Raw genomic sequence first — 16,367 nt, 5'->3', positions numbered from 1 at the left:
GCGTCCGGCCCCCCCTGCACCCCCCACGCTACGTCACTGTGGATAGGTGCACTCTAGCAAAACAACCCTGGTCTTCAGTAGCACAACTGAAATCCCACACTGCATTAGATCAGACAGAAAATAGTCCTTACTTCCCTGGAGTAACTCCAGCTTTGGAGTTTCTAGCAATGAATAAATAATCATATAGTCAGCATTTACTTGACAAGTTAGTTTTATTGAAAGTGGCAGATCCCTCTCACTGCTCATTTGAAAAACTAAGACATTGTTGTTTTGAATACTAGAGACACTGTGAGAGCTTTACTGGTGATTTATTGTGAGTTAAATGCAAGGTACCTCTTATGAACAGCACAAAGTAGCAGCTTCACAGCTTCCTGTTTTCCTTTCTACATCATTCCCATATGTTTCGTAAGCAGTCCTGGAGGATAATGGTAAAGGAAAATGGATTCTTCATATTCCTGCCCATGTTCTCAACTCAGCTATCCATGAGCAAAACTGAGAATGCAGCAACTGCAGCTCCGAAGACACGGTTCTACCATAAAGTATGAATACCAAGAAAAGAGCATTTCCATTACTTTCCCCCTAACATCACTTGCAAGGGTATGTAGAATAGGCAATTCCACCTCCACCCCTGAACTCTATCAAAAGAATAGATCCATACCACTGTCAATGACTAAATGGTTTTACACATTTAGGAAGTGACTCTTTTCAATATGACTACTGTCAATTTGTGTGACTACTTTAGACCTTCATTTCTTGAAGAGGAAGAACTAGTTGGAAGTCTGAAATACTTATGGTATTTATAGGCTACTTCTCAGCCAGAACCAGAGATAATGGCCATAAATAAATTGGGCAGAAGTACTGTTCAAGTCCACAATAGAATGAACAGTTCAGAAGAGACAGGATAAGTTTTAGAAACATCACCTAGAACTTCCTCCAGCTGTTGGCACCACACATGTATTTAAATTTAACTGAATTGCAGTCACATTTCAGAGAACAGCAAACTTCCATGAAGTTTGAAGACTTATATACCACAATCCTTTTACACTGTAGGTGTAGTTAAGCATTTAGCTTCTCTCCCTCTTTAGCAAGTGCATAATACTCTTGATAAACTATTTGAATTGGATATGAAAGTATCCATGACACTGAGTGTTCACACTCAAGATAGTAAGTAGCAGCAAAAGGCCTTGATTGAGTAGGAGCACATCTTTTCCAAGCTGTTGCTGGTGAAACATGGGCTAAGTGCAGAATGCAAGCAGCAGTCAAACCTACCTCACAAAAGGAGCAAGTAGACAGACAGGAGGAGGAGAAGGCAAGCTTCACCTGTCTCAGCAACTGTTAGGCCAATCTTCTTGTTCTAATAGTTGAGAAACTCTAAGCAAAAAACTTGTTGAGTAGCACCAGCATATGCCCACCTAACTGGGTAGTGATAATCCCTCCTTGCTGATGAACAATGTTCACACATACCTCTTGCCAAAGCAGGGAGCTACACAGTCCCACCTATTCCCTTTTGGAATGTGTTTATCTGAATTTCCATTTTCCAGCAGTCAGGATTTTGCTTTGAAACAAGGTCTGACCTGAGAGAAATTGGGATATAATTAAAAACCTCCATGAAGTACACTGTAGAAATTACCCTCCTAGGGGCTCTGCAAAGTAGTCCATGTTCATTTGTGTTGTAAATCCCATCCAGGGTGGTCATGAAACACACACAAAGGCTCTGAAATGTCTGGGAATCCATAGCACAATGTTAACATCCAACAGCAGATGGCGATGGATTCAATATGCAGTTCTTATGGAGCTGGGGTGGGAAAAGTCACCCTCCTTTCAATGAGTAACAAAGATGATGCCTCAGCGTGCTGAAGTCAGGTGGTTCCTGCTGTGTGAGAACCTGAGGGAGAGAGAACGAACAACAGATATGCATCAGGCTTATTCGTAGTAAATTCTCGCTGTCAGCCTCACACCAACTTTCTTCAAATTCAAGCATAAACAAGGAATAGCAACCTTGTCAAAAACTCATCTGGCCTAATTTAACAGGCAGGTGATGCAGATGTTTGCCCAGGCCATGTGCTAACAAATTAATTGGCCCAGAATAACTGTATTTTGAGGGTTAAGTTTTCATTGTACAGGCAACCCTCAATTTGCGTGGGGGTTGTGTGCCAGGTCATGGCATGCGATGGTGGAGCATGCATAAGCCCAGCCCTTTTTCCAGTCACTTCTGGGTCGCCGTGTTGCACACATCAATTGGACACATGTAAATCAGTCATTGCCTGTATTCTGTTTCTGTAGATGTAACCTACCCTGGGACCTTATGGTGAAGGACAGTAGCAAAATACAGTTGTTTATTATTATTATTATTAATAATAATAATAATAATAATAATAATTTAGATTTCATCATTCCACACAACCACCAATCAAAGGACCAGAATGCCAGACAGTTGCCTAGGGTCCTAAGCAAACAGCTATATCTTGGGCCCAAACTAAGAACAGCAGCACTAGAGAAAGGTGTACAGGGGCAAGGTGTAGGATTGGCTTCTCTTACTCCTTCTAGCCCATATCCTCACCAAAAATAAATTGTCACGTTAACAACGCTCAGAACTTTTACCTTTGCACTCGCTCTACCATGTGTGCAATTAGTTTGTCAGAGATTCCTGGACAAGACTCCTCAGCTAAGCTAAAGGCATTCTCCAGTTCCTCCATGGCTCCCACGTTGCCTCCAGTGTGCTTGTGCTTGTCTTTGAGCTGCCAAGACATTAGAAAGCTCTAAGTAGCAGCACAAAATCCTTAATGCCAATTTTCATGGGAGGCAAAAACATTTGCTGTATAAAGAAGTACAATAGGCATCTCTAGAATATGGGCCAGTTCCACAGCCCCTAAGGCCATAGTAGTACAGGGGTGGAGAACCTCTTTCATGCCAAGGACTGAATTCAAACTTTGGAGGCTGCATTCCATAGGTGGGAGGGGCCTGAGGCAGAAATGGGAATAAACAGGAATAACCTCTCACACAAACAGCCTTTCCCCTATCGGAGCATAGGTCTGATTCCCCAAAACACATACCACCCATCACAGAAATCTTTTAGACAAGGCTGAGTGGACACACAAAGTTGCAACTTAGCTCCTGTAGGAGGGAGACTCAGAAAGGTCTCTATTGGTGCCTAAGACAGTTTTGATTAGCATGCTATTGCTGATGGCTGGTAATGGTGCCAAATTTAAACAGTACCTTGAACAAGCAGAATACAGAATTAATCAGCTGCAGCAACAGCAATGTTGCCTAGCTGTAAAAATTGCCTAAAGCTACAGTAAGTGGCAAACTCAAGTGACACATGGTGATTCGGAGCTGGATGAGGCTCACTGGAGCGGGCCACTGCTGTAATAACTAAGCACGCTAGATATCAGGAAACTCTCACCCTGTTCCTAAAGCCATTTATATGGAACTAAATCTCCCCAACAGCCTTGTGGCTGTTGGCAAGAGTATGCAATCAACCACCCAGCACTATACTGCACCCAGTTGCTTCACTCACTATGTGATGCCCAGTGTCCCTGGGAAGCTTGCAACTCCAGCTAAACAACACATTGCTTTCTTAATACATGCAGCTACGTAATTGCTGACCCAATTTTACCAAATTTAGACCAGAAAGCCAGAGGACAACTCTATCCATTGTGGATATAGGAATGTGTGCATGTTTTGCAGTCGTGTCCTTCTTTATAGTACTCTGGCCCTGTGTACATATTACTTCCTGTCTGATCCCTACTCTCTGTACCATATATTGTTCTCTTATACCACCTAACATGTGTCTGGTTCAATAACTCTCCCCTTCATCAGCTGTGCAAATTAAGTGGCTTTGAGCTGTCCTCACAGATCCTGGCTCATAATCCAGGGATCAACCTCTTTTGCAGAGTTCAAGCTGCCTCCCACATCATAAGGATGCAGAACAGGGCAAAAGATTACCGGTAATTCTAATAATCACCATTCAAGTGTGAAAGGTCTCATTTCTTACCATCACTTGGTTGTCAGCTCGTACTCATTACTCTAACCCAACATCCTCAAAGAAACACTTCATATGTTACAGATAATAATTGGGGAAAAGTCAGACCCTGCGACCTCACCTCTCCGAAGACAGGACGTACAAGAGTAGAGAGACACTGAGACCGTGGTTGCCGCTTGATAGGCTCAGCAGGCTAATAGGAGGAGGGAGAAGAAGGATGCTATTCAATATGACTCTGAACAGTTCTTTCAACCTGTCTATGAAAATGCTTGACAAGTGCTAATGTTTGACAAGCAACATTAATCTACCGTCACCAGCAGGAACAGTAAAGAACAAAGTAGATATAGCATCCATTAAGAATCTTCCCGTTTGTGCTGCAGCTCCTACATGGTCCCTAGGAGAAGTCTAAGGCAGATAAATGGCACAGGCAGGAGTAGCAACCTGTATGCAAAGAGTATGGTGTTACACCATTTTGCAGCAGCAACTAACAGCAGGATTACTATTCGTAGCAAACTTCCTTTATCAGGGATGGGGAACCTCCAGCCCATGGGCCAAATCTGGCCTGCTACAGGTCCCAATGTGTCTTAACAATGCCATTTTCCTCAAACCATGTCCAGTTGCCCCATGCCTGACATCAGATGTGACTTCAGGTGTGGGGCAGGTAGAGGCACAGCTTGGGTGGGGAACTCAATCACACAGCCAATCTCTACAGAAAGCAGCTTTGCCAACCATATTTCTTGCAATTTCCCTATGCTTGGCACTTGGCAGCTGGTAAAGCTTTGTGTGTTATAGTTCCCAAGCACCTAGAAGCCAGTTGGTTACTGGGTGGATAGGGAGCACTGCACAAGGGACTTGGATAGGTGGGAGGGACAACTCATCTGTCAGTCGGGTGGGGACAGATAATGATCTAGTCCACCAGTCCAAAAAGTTTCCCAACCCTGACCTCCATTCTAGCTCCACTGCATTAAATGAAATTTTCCATGAGTTAACAAAAAACCAGAGCAGAATAAGCAGACTCCAAAATCTAAAGCAAGATACGTTCTGCTCTGACAGCATCAGGGTTAATGGGAGAAACACTACAATTCCCGGCACACTGGCTGCTCAGTCCCTCAGAGTGACCACTGCTGGCTCAGGGCTCTGCTCCCCAGCGGTAATGGACACCACACTGACCTTTTGGGACCCATGATGAGACATCCCCTTGTGCAGCTTATTCAAGGAATTGGGACGAATGGTTGGTGGGAAAGTCCAGATTGGCCCTTGATCTCTCTCATCTGCATCTCCATCACTATAAACAAGAGGGGTGAGAGTGCATTTCATTCAAAGAACACTGGGTAGAGGAGTGCCAAGATTTGCAGGGGCAGGGCTTCCCCAACGGCAGGCTTTTCCAGCTTAATCTTACTTAAATGCAAACTCAGTGTTTGCATTTTCCAACCGTTATCAAGGGGCTAGAATGTACTTGGTACCAATAGATACCAAACTCATAGCCCAGAACTGGGTATTCATATATTCCATGTCACCATGCAATTATTTAAAGACTGGAGGCAGCCAGCATGACAAATTGTACGTTGCTTTTTGTGCCCATCTGTACTTCTCAACAAGCTACATAAAATCTTACTGGTCCACCTTACAGGCTTTATCGGTACAAATACAAAATCTGCAGAAACTTAACTGAGCAATCACACCCTGATTATTTGGGTGTGGAGAAAGCGGAAGAAATGAAAGATTTTCAAAGTAGGACAAATGTCTCAGAGGTTTAAAAAATATTAAGCAGGTTACAAATGTTTTTAAAATAAAATGGAAACATACATACATGTCAGAGTCATCTGAGCTTGAGTCCTCACCATGCCCCTCTGACTTCCAGCGTTTGTACCGGTCAATGAGCTCCATGAGAAATGATGTTTTCTTGGTGTAACGTGTGATAAACTTGTGCTTTAGCAATTCCTTTGCAGTGGGTCTCTGCACAAATACAAGAGACAAGGTGTTTTAGCTGGCAGGGACCAGACCAAGTGGACAGCTACCACTGCCATTTTCCAAGGAGTCTTTTAAATCTGAACAGGACTAAGGCCTACTCTGCACATTCCAATGGTGGGCTCATTTCCAAGGACAAGCATTTCAGAGCTCTGCTAGCTAGCAGCTGCCAGGTTTTTTGACCTGACTCTCAGGCTCTGCTTATGAGAAGAGGCTGGAGCAACACTTACAAATCTGGGGTCCTTGTTAAGGCAGGCTTCCACAAATTCCTTAAAGGGCTTACTGTGGTGTCCCTCCAGCGTCGGGGGGTTATTCTTGGGAATCAGGAAGAGAACTCTCATAGGATGCAGGTCAGAGTTTGGAGGCTCTCCCTTTGCCAGTTCAATAGCAGTAATTCCAAGGGACCAAATATCTGCCTGGAATAAAAATGAGAACGATCTGTGAACACTCAGTGTTACTATGGCACAGAGAAGCCAACACTCATTGACTTGAGCTCTGATGCTGATTCACAGGAAAAGGGGACTCCTCCAGAGACTCAAATCATTCACTTTTCTCCCATAATTACCCGACTTCTGTATGTGATTGAGTGAGTGACAACTTGTGTGCTTATCATGTGGGCGTCTCCTTGATCTATATGTCTAAAATGAAACGGCATCTAAGGTAACGTTATTTCTGGTTGACACAGATTTAGAAGTTCTTGAATAGGTGTGTCTGAGCAAAACATTTTTACTAAGCCTACGATTTACAAGATAATCCAGAAGGTCAGACTGCTGTAGGTTGGACAGCAATAAGACATGGAGATTAAACATGTATTTAAAATATGTTTTTTTATCTTTTATTAAGCAGTCCTATAATTAAGCTAACTATCTCTTAGATTTGAAATCTTGTAAAGTGCAAGAAGTTTTTTGTGCTCTTCATTTTCTAATACAAAGGTGGCTGCCTTTACAGGGTGTGCAGTTAACCTCTGATTACAACTTGTGAATAGCAAGCATTTAAATTATATAAATTATGTTTATGTAGGGAATTATGATAATATCAGTTGAAGCAAAACAGTTTCTTTGTTTCTTTGTCACTGTGTATTATATTGTTGTAACCTGTCCTGGGATCTTGTGGTGATAGGCAGGTACGAAGTCTTAAAGAAATACATATTACTGACTGTTTAAATACAGCTTTAAACCTAGTGGATTGCACCATAGTTCTGGGTATTTTTCACTGTCAAAGCAGGGTGCATTTCTAATCATGAATTGGACTTTTAGGATGGGATCCAACTAACACATTCTCTTAGTGCAAGGATTCCTGATTGCACGACAGCACTTTCCCACCTCTCCTCCCCCCACGTGCACCCAGTGCCCTCCCCAAATCTAATACAGAAGGTTAGGAGAACCCATTGAACAGATTTCTTTAAAGTTGTGCAGATGTGTGCATAAACTTACATGCACCCCTAGAAAGCATATCCTTCACTAGAAAACTGAAGGGGGCACTAAGTGGCCAATGATGTGTATAGCAAGACTCAGAAGCACATGCAAACTTTACCCACCTATATGCACCTTTCTTTCTAACGTAGACAGAACACAGGATAAGGCAAATTAACTTGCATTCTAAATGATGAGCTAGGGTTCTAGTAGGCTTTCACCTGCTCCTCTCAGCTCACCTTGAAGTCATAGGCTGACTGCTTGATGACTTCAGGTGCCATCCAAAAAGGAGTCCCAACAAAGGTATTCCTCTTGATTTGGGTATCTGTTAATTGGCCAGCCACACCAAAGTCAGCTAGTTTCACATCACCTTGCTCTGAAAGTAGCACGTTAGCAGCTGTTCATAGAAAAAATAAGAATAAAGGCAGCTGAATCAAAGGGGAATACAATAAATTATCTTGCTGTAAGAAATGGTGCCTTTCTGAAGCCCCGGTAAACATGTTTTGTGTTAATTCCTGGTTTAGTACGGGGGAAGAAAGTAATGGTGCCTTAGCAACTGCATAAAGGAAGGCAGAACATCCCGAAAACTGGCTCGATCCTCCCTGCTACTGCTAAGCCCAATCCCTTATGGCTTTGCAAATAGGGCAGAAGGGTTATATTCTCACCCTGTATGAACTACCAAAGCTTGTTTAACCCCTACCTTGTTCTCAATTCTTAGCCCGCTCTCCAGCTTTACTTCCCTTTTCTCTATCTTAATGGTACAGCCACTCCTCAAGAAGTCCACCCTTTATAGCCAAGTTACTGGAGAAAGTAGTGGCAGAGCAGCTGCAGGCAGTCCTGGAGGATACCTACTATCTAGACACAGGTGGGGAACCTGTAGCCCTCTGCATACAGAAGAGTAATTCCCATCATCTGTTCTGCACCTTTGATGTAGACCCTTCTCAGTCTGAGTTCAGGCCTGGCTATAGAACTAAATCCGCCTTAGCGGTCCCGATAGTCTTCAGACTGTTCTGATAAGTGCACAAATTACTGCCAGAATTCATACTTCTTGATTTAAGGAATGATCACAGAAATGCAAATGGGGGGGGGGATTCTAACATAGACACCTGAGATAGTCGGTGAAAGCAAGTACGTGTGGTTTCAATTTCCTCATAAGAGAACTGATAGGAAAAAAACAAAGATGTGTATTTTGCAAGCCTGACCTTTGATGTCTCTGTGGATTTTCCTCTCAGAGTGAAGATAGTCCAAACCCTTTAGAATTTCTCGGAGAATGGTGGCAATGTAGGTCTCCTCCAAAGGTCCAGGCTTGAGCTACAGGAGAAGTGTAGGAAGGACGGTAAAGGAGTGAGGTACATTTAACATTTAATGCATTCAGACTGAAGTCCCTCAGTCTTCAATGCTTAACAAACTTTAACTTAGATGTCAGGAACAACCATTTGCATGGAGATCAGAGAGAAAGAGAGAAAAGAAGAATGCAGTTATGCACACATGAACTTGTACATGAACTAAAGCAGGATCAGAGAGCACCTCCAAGCTGGGCTCTGATTACTGATTAAGTATTGAGCTGTTCATTCATAACCACTTGGCACAAATGTATTTTGTTGAATGATATGGGGAGTCTACAGGGTGTGGCAGTTCTGAATGTGGATTTGAGATGGTACTTCATGCAACCAATGTGGAATTACTTTTAATTCGATGTTCCAGGCTGAATCTTGTTAAGGTATCTGAACTGAATGACAAAAAGGTACTCACTAGATCCAGTGCTGAGCCACCTCCCAAGTACTCCATGATTATCCAAAGCTTGGTGCCCTGTAAATTAGACAAGGTGTTGTGTGAAAGCAGTGACAGTCATTTCAATATTAAGGCCTTAAAAACAGCGGAAGAAACACGTCAGCCCTGTATTCCTCATTCAGTTCTCGCATGTCACAATGAGACCTGAAGTGCTTGGTAGCACCATGATCCACATTATCTAGAAATATCTAATGATATTTTTTGTTATTCTCAGAGTTGAATTATATGAGTAATCAGAAGCTACAGCTTTTGGTGAACTGTTCCATTTCAGCCTGTAGATTGTGGTGGTGAAAGGATATCTCTAAATCCCTTTCTAAATAATAATAATAATAATAATAATAATAATACCCTGAGAAGAGTGGCAGGTCAGGGTGAATGGTTCTGGCTCAGCTTTCTCCATTACATTGCTACTTACGTGTTGTAAAAAGTTCAGTGGGAAAGAATTCAAATGTGATTGATGACAACTAGTCATGACAGCTATATTCTACCCTCCAGTATCAGAGGAAGTATGCCTCAGAACCGGTTGCTCAGGAACAGGTGAGTGCTATTACACTTGTGTCCTGCTTGCAGGGTTCCCATAAAAATCTGGCTGGCATTGCGAGAACAGAATGCTGGACTTGATGGGCCATTGGTCTGATCCAGCAGGACTCTTGTGTCCCAACTGCAATACTAGCAAGTATTGAGATTGCCCAATGTTGTAGTTTGCTTCTTTATCTTGCTAACAGCTGATTATCATGACACTCTGGCATCCTCATGACAACACTAATAAAGAGTCTGCAACTCATAAGCAGGGAAGGGGTTTTCTCTTTAATTCTTGGAGTTTGAATTTTACTTAGATTAGTCAAATTTTCTAAGTCACTAAATACATGCCAGTTGTAAGAATTTTTAGTTAAACATTTCTGATTGCACCAAGGAGAAAAGCCTCCAAAGATGAAGTCCTCTTATCATGCTCACTCCTCCACACCCACTGGCACACTAATGTCCCAGCCACAAGACTCACTGAGAACACTTTATGGTGGCGGGGCGGGGGGGGGGGGGGAGAAATGGATTTAGTGGGTGAACTAAACCCATTTCCCTTGTTTAAGTACACAAATTGCAGTCTAGTTTGCTAGTAGCTGTCCCACAAGCACTGTGATACAGCTTGCCCTGGTAGCTTCAGTTACCTTCAAGTAGGAACCGTAATAGCGGGTGATGTAGGGACTGTCACACTGACTGAGCACCGTTATCTCCTGCTGGATGTCTTCAATCTCATCCTCTGCCTCCTCTAGGTCAATTATCTTGATAGCTACCACTTCCTTGGTACGGTTGTCAATTCCTTTGTACACTTCCCCAAATGAGCCTTTACCGATCCTCTCCAGCTTTGTGAACAGTTCCTCTGGATCAACCCGAGAGTGCTGAGTCAGTAGGAATAAATGGGGTGATGAGTGAAGAAAAGAAGAGAGAGCTAGTCAAAAAAATAATCTGTAGCACTTTATGTCAACCTGCCCTGGGACCTTAGGGTTAAGGGTGGGTAATTCATAAACATAATCATCATAAATAGCAGGGATTTAATGATTCATCTGTTAGAGCCATTCTATCATCTAGCATAAGGCTCACTTCTCATTACAAAGGCAACAGGAGCTCAGCCCAAAAATGTATGTATGATGTGGAAATAGATAAATTTCGCTCTTTTTGCCATACTAGGACAACTGAGGATCACCAAATAAAATAAAAGTTACTGTATAAACATTTAAGACAGTGAAAACAGATAACTTCTTCACACAATACATCGTTAACTTATGGCATTCACTAACACAAGGCTTTGTGATCGCCACTAGTTCTGATGGCTTTTAAAGAGTAGATTAGTTAATAGAGGATAAAACTATCAACTACAATGATAGCTGGACAGAACCTTCATGTTCGTGGGGCAATGTGTCTCCCAATGCCAGTTACTGGGAAGTGGGGACAACAGAATATGGTTAGTCCCTTCAGCACTTGCTTGTGGGCTTCCTGAAAGCTGCTGCTTGACCACTTCTTGTATAGGATTCCAGGTTGGGTGGTCTGGTTGTTTAATCTGACTGAGCAGGGTTTTTCTTCATTCTTAAACTCATTCCATCATGAAAAAAGTCCTAGTGAGTTCATTAGAAGTTGCTCCTAGTAGACTTGCTTAGAATTGCTGCCCTAGTTTACCTGACAGGACAACACCAAAGCCATGCCTTTCCCAACATGACACAAGGGTTATTCATGATAGAAGTACCCGAAAGGCTTATCATCTGCACCTCTGTGTATGTGCAGCAAGTTGGTCCCATGTTCAGTATATCTCCAACCTGTCTGAATTCTGACTTTCTGAGTGGAAAAAAATATTTAGTAGGGATGTTAAGATTCTGGAAAAGCCCAGAATTCAGTAGCAAATTTGCAATTCCACCTATATCAGATTTGCACTGGAATATAATTAAGATCTGCTGAAATCTGATGGGTTTCCACTGTGGTACCAACAAGACTTTAGGAATTTAGTAGGCCTCACCCCCCACCACACACATATTGATATCATTCTTGCACTATGAACTTGAGCCTTAAGGTGACCTGAAGCTTCTGCAACCACTGAAATATGGTCAGCTTCCAGCATCTGAAATGTCAAAGACAAGTACTGGAAACTAGACAGTCATTTAGATATACAATCCAGCGCTATCAAACTATTACAGAGTGTGCCTGTCCATCTGTATCTAGTGCGTCAAAGGGATCCAAGAATGAATCATGAACCAGGAAGAGCCTGCTTCAAATACTGCCTAATCCACACACTCAGCTAGGTAACCTTAAGCAAGCTAGTATCTATCTCTCTGCAATGTGGAGATAACACTGAACCACATTACCATGGTTCCTTTTAGGATTAGAAAACACTGAACAGAAGAGCTAAAAATAACTTAGCATTCATAACATCTAGAGGGGTAGCTGTGTTAGGCTGCTATAGCAAAAACAACACAAGTTCTGCACAACCTAAATGTCTCATAAATTTCTTATGGCATAAGTGTGGAAGTGATCTGATGAAGTGGACTCCAGCCCACAAAAGCTTATACCATCATAAATTTGTTAGGGTTACCTGATATGGGATGACAGCAGCAGAGATACCAGAAAGTTGGTGAGAGGATTTCATTTCCAAAACATATACACAAAGCTGCCCCATCACAAAGACAATGAGATTGAGCCACATTCAATCTGAGAAGCCTCACCCCACAATGACAATTAGGAAGGGTTGCTATTTCTCCAGGGTTTGCCTCAGACACCACAAGAATACTAGAAAAGTTGGGGAGAGGCTTTAATGTCATGCCCACCCCAGCACCTATCTTCTCTGCCCTATAACCAAGATAAGCTCTAGTAAACGGTGCTTAGGAGTACCTTTGATGGAAAAAAATAATGTAATTACACCAAAGATGAAAACTAGCTTATACCAGTGTAACTTTTTTTCAGTGCAGAATTGTTTTTTGAAGCATGGATTACAAGATGTCCCTGTTAATGGATTTTCCACAGTGTGTGTGTGTGTGTGTGTGTGTGTACACATGCACTGCTTAGGGAAGAAATAGTACAGACTCGCTTATAAATCTGTCATCAAAAAGGACCACACCTGTTTCAGTTCCCCTTCTTCCCAAGATTTCTATCTGAGGCAAAGGCAACAGCCTCTTATCTTTAGTAATTAAACTGATAAGATGCCATTAAGAAACCTTTGGACGGGGTAGGAGAGATAAACAACCTCTCCTACTCAAGGACGGCAGTTACCCGCTCAAAGTATGAGCAGGCCTCATGCTTTGAGTTCAGCCCCACTCTAATAGGGTTCTCAGTCAACAGAACAGAAGAGGGCAACCAAACATCCTCCTGTCTCCATAGCAACACGCAAACAGCACAGGCCTCTGAAAGAATGCCTGCTGGCAATTTAGTGAAGTGAAATGTGAGCAACAGGGGGGCAGGAGAGAGCTAGAGCACAAGAGACTGAGAGGAAAGAAACCATACTTCCTCAACCTTCCAGTTATCTTGGACTACAAGTGGGCAGGCTGGGATTGATGGCAGTTGTAGTACAAAACATCTGCAGAGCACCAGTTGGGGAAGGCTGAAGTAAGTCAACATCTCATGAGCTAGAGAAAAGACATCAGAGAAGGAATCCTAGGAAATTGTTATGATCTGTTAAGAAAAACAGCAGGCAAATAAAGACTCGTCAAATAGGTCACTTATGAGGATGCAGCACGATGCAGCCAAGCCAACAAATTGGATGAATCACCCAAAGAATGTATCCTGATCACAGAATAATAGAAACAAGAACCTTGAAAAATTATGCCTTCAGTAGTGACCTCAGTGGTCCTTCCTGCCTGTCTCTCAGGTCTTGACACTGCTCAGCCGCTTTCCCTTAAATATACTCCTTGGCTACTGACCTCTCATCCTTGCCACGTACAGTGGTACCTTGGTTTATGAACTTAATCCATTCCAGAAGTCCATTCTTAAACCAAAGTGTGCTTTCCCATAGCAGCAAGGGACTCAATTTACAAATGGAACACACTCAACAGGAAGTGAAACATGTTCTTATTCCAAGGCAAAGTTCACAAACCAAAACACCTTCTTCCGGGTTTGCAGTGTTCTTAATCCAAGTTGTTCATAAACTAAGCTGTTCTTAAACCAAGGTACCACTGTAACAAACATTGGACCCAGGTAGAACAACATGTTCCATTTTAAAAATGACCAAATGTGCTTCAAGAGAACAAGTCATTATGCAAATGTTTAGGAGCACAGAGAGCTGCCTTATACAGTCTCAAGGGTAATTCCTCTTTCCAAGCCTAGCCTCTCAGTCAGGCCCTTTAATCTCCATCAACTCTCTTTCTACTCTAGGTTTGGCTCATCTGCCTGCTTTTCCTGAGTTGGGTTACTGCTCCAAGCCCCTCCTCCCCAGCCTCTTCTTTGCTGGGTTTGTTCTGTCACCTTTTGTCTCCAGGCCTTTCCACCACTCTTGCCTTCCATTCCTCTCTCCTTCTCCTCCTCCTTCTCTCTCTCAGCAGCTGCAACCATTCACTCCATTCACACCACTAACTCCTAGATGCAGCTGAGCAGAAGGATCTTGGTACTGGCTTCATAATCCTGCTATCTGTGTTTGGCCTGCCCTCCACTCTGGTGCAGAGGAAGGCAGAATATGTTTCACCAGATCCTGAAGTTAGGTGATGTAATCATAGGGAGAAGTCAAGAAAAATCCTGTTCCCTTCCTTCAGCTTCAAAAGATTTCCAGGGCTACCAAGCCAGAAAGACCAGATACGCAATGGAAGCGGAGATTTTAAGAATACTAAGTGTGGTGCCTTATACTAAATTCCACACTAGGGCACAATTAGCAAATTGTGCTGTTGCACCAAATAGCAAAAAAGAGGCAACACTTCAAAGTGGTACTGTTATTTTGTTTTTTACGAAACAGTATACAGTAATAACCTTAACATATCCTTTTGGCTACAAGGAAAACTGTTCAGTGCTCCTGAATAAAGCTTTACCAAAACGTGTAGTTTATTTTAAGAAAATAAAATTCACAGTATAATTTGGAGGCATTGCCTTTCTGTTGATTCATTTTTATATCAGTAAAACTGACAAATCATTCAACACTACAGTGACCTGAGATGCCTTCCTTTTAGTCAATTTCTCATATAGTATGGCAGCTTTTTCATGGGGAGTATGCTTTAGTTTAATTTAGGGTTCATCCACACTTCCGTTTGCCCTACTGCTTTCCTCTGGGAAAACCGGCATTTTAGCACTGAATCAGAACAAACGGCAATTGGGTTTCCTGTGGATTGCCATTTGTTCTGATTTAGCGCTAAACTGTGGGTTTTCCAGAAAGAAATGGTGGGGCAAAGGCAAAACCTCTAGCACCCGTGCCTAAAAAGGAAGAAACAGGCAGAAATTACATGGACCCATGCATTCTAGGCACTGATCAAGTGGGAGTGTAAACAAGCCCTAAGTTTATTCAACAAGAGCCTCCAGCTCTCACTTACCTGGTTGGCAAATTCCCTCAGGTGGGCCATGGCTGAAGATCAGCACAACACCCATTCACCAATCTTCTTACACAGTAATTTAAAATGTGCTTTCTTCTACGGGTCACTTAAACTATTTAAAAAAACAAAAACAACAATGCAACCAGTTATTATTGTAAAGCTCCTGTGAAATGACTCCACTGCACCATAAATGCCATAAATGCTCTACCCAATTCGAGATAAAGAGATTTAGCCTACTTATATCATGGACAACACATTAGGTGCCACAGGTAACCTGGGCCCAGTTACTCCACTCCCCCGCTTTCTTCTCTTACTGCCTAGCCTACTTCACAGGGTTGTTGTGAGGATGAGGTGGGTAAGCCCATATCCAGGTTTCTCACCCTGAGCTCTTTGGAGGGGAAGGTGGGATAAACACACCATCACCCTATTTTATGAACGCACACTTAACAAGTGGCCAAAACTGATTTTACCGTTTCTAGAGCAACTTAGCCACTGGGAGTGAAGCCCAAGCGAAGGAGTTTACTGCTCAGCGTGACCAAGCCCCTTAAGAGAGCAAAACCTAAACAGATTACACCAACCAATCCCTCTGGAGCACGAGAGGTCGTCCACCTCTATCTCCATGCAGAATAACTTTATAGCAAGCACGACACAGGCTGCAACTCCCAAGGCAAGCCCTCCCCGTCTCCCCGCACCGTAAAAAGGGTGGGGTGCGGGGGGAGCCTCTTTCCTACGAATTTATGAATGGTCTTGCAAAGACACGAGAGCCGAATCCTGACTCAATGGCTTGTGGGTTTGCAGGTCCGGCCCGGCCTTAAGGTGTGCGTCCCATAGGAGGTTCCGCGGGGGGGGGGGAGAGACAGGCTGCCCCCTCCCCTGCTGCCCCCGGGCACAGCAGCTCCACCCAGCCTCCAGACACAACTGTCATGGCAACGGCTGCCGCCGCCAGCATTGCTCCGAGCAGCCCTGGCTCCCTCCCCGCAGAGCAGCAGCCCCGCTCCGGTGTCCTCCGCGCCTCACCTGCGCCCCGAGGGTCCGTCCCGCCCCGCTGACCCATCGCGGCTCCGCGCGCAACCACCTCGGGGTACTCAAATCGGTTACAGCAACTGCAGGAGAGGCAGGGAGGAGGGCGCCAACAGCCATGCGCAGGAATCTTCTCTCGCCGCCTCGGCTACTGGGAGGGGTAGTTTTTGCAGCCCCGTCTCACAACGGAGTGGCCGAGCCAGGGAC

At 43.5% G+C, this 16,367-nt stretch overlaps 1 protein-coding gene across 3 annotated transcripts; it reads right to left on the bottom strand.

Moving 5' to 3' along the window:
• Nucleotides 1-193: 193 nt before the first annotated feature.
• STK25 (serine/threonine kinase 25) lies at nt 194-16,299 on the bottom strand. Of its 3 annotated transcripts, XM_081864640.1 has the most exons (12): nt 16,158-16,299; nt 15,141-15,252; nt 10,317-10,547; nt 9,115-9,171; nt 8,565-8,673; nt 7,602-7,759; nt 6,181-6,366; nt 5,793-5,938; nt 5,153-5,267; nt 4,104-4,175; nt 2,602-2,738; nt 194-1,885 (listed from the first exon to the last, which is right to left on the bottom strand). In XM_081864640.1, exons 2-12 carry the CDS (start codon nt 15,168-15,170, stop codon nt 1,846-1,848), a joined length of 1,281 nt encoding a protein of 426 aa, XP_081720766.1. In that variant the 5' UTR covers nt 15,171-15,252; nt 16,158-16,299; the 3' UTR covers nt 194-1,845. The 3 variants fall into 3 exon arrangements, with proteins under 3 accessions (XP_081720766.1, XP_081720768.1, XP_081720767.1); XM_081864642.1 differs by lacking the exons at nt 15,141-15,252; nt 16,158-16,299 and adding an exon at nt 13,135-13,456; XM_081864641.1 differs by lacking the exons at nt 15,141-15,252; nt 16,158-16,299 and adding an exon at nt 12,752-12,982.
• Between the last annotated feature and the right edge of the window lie 68 nt (nt 16,300-16,367).

Source organism: Podarcis erhardii, assembly GCF_964252035.2.
Source record: "Podarcis erhardii genome assembly, chromosome: 5".
NCBI classification, from domain to species: Eukaryota; Metazoa; Chordata; class Lepidosauria; order Squamata; family Lacertidae; genus Podarcis; species Podarcis erhardii.
This window is presented reverse-complemented; position numbering and strand designations above follow the sequence as displayed.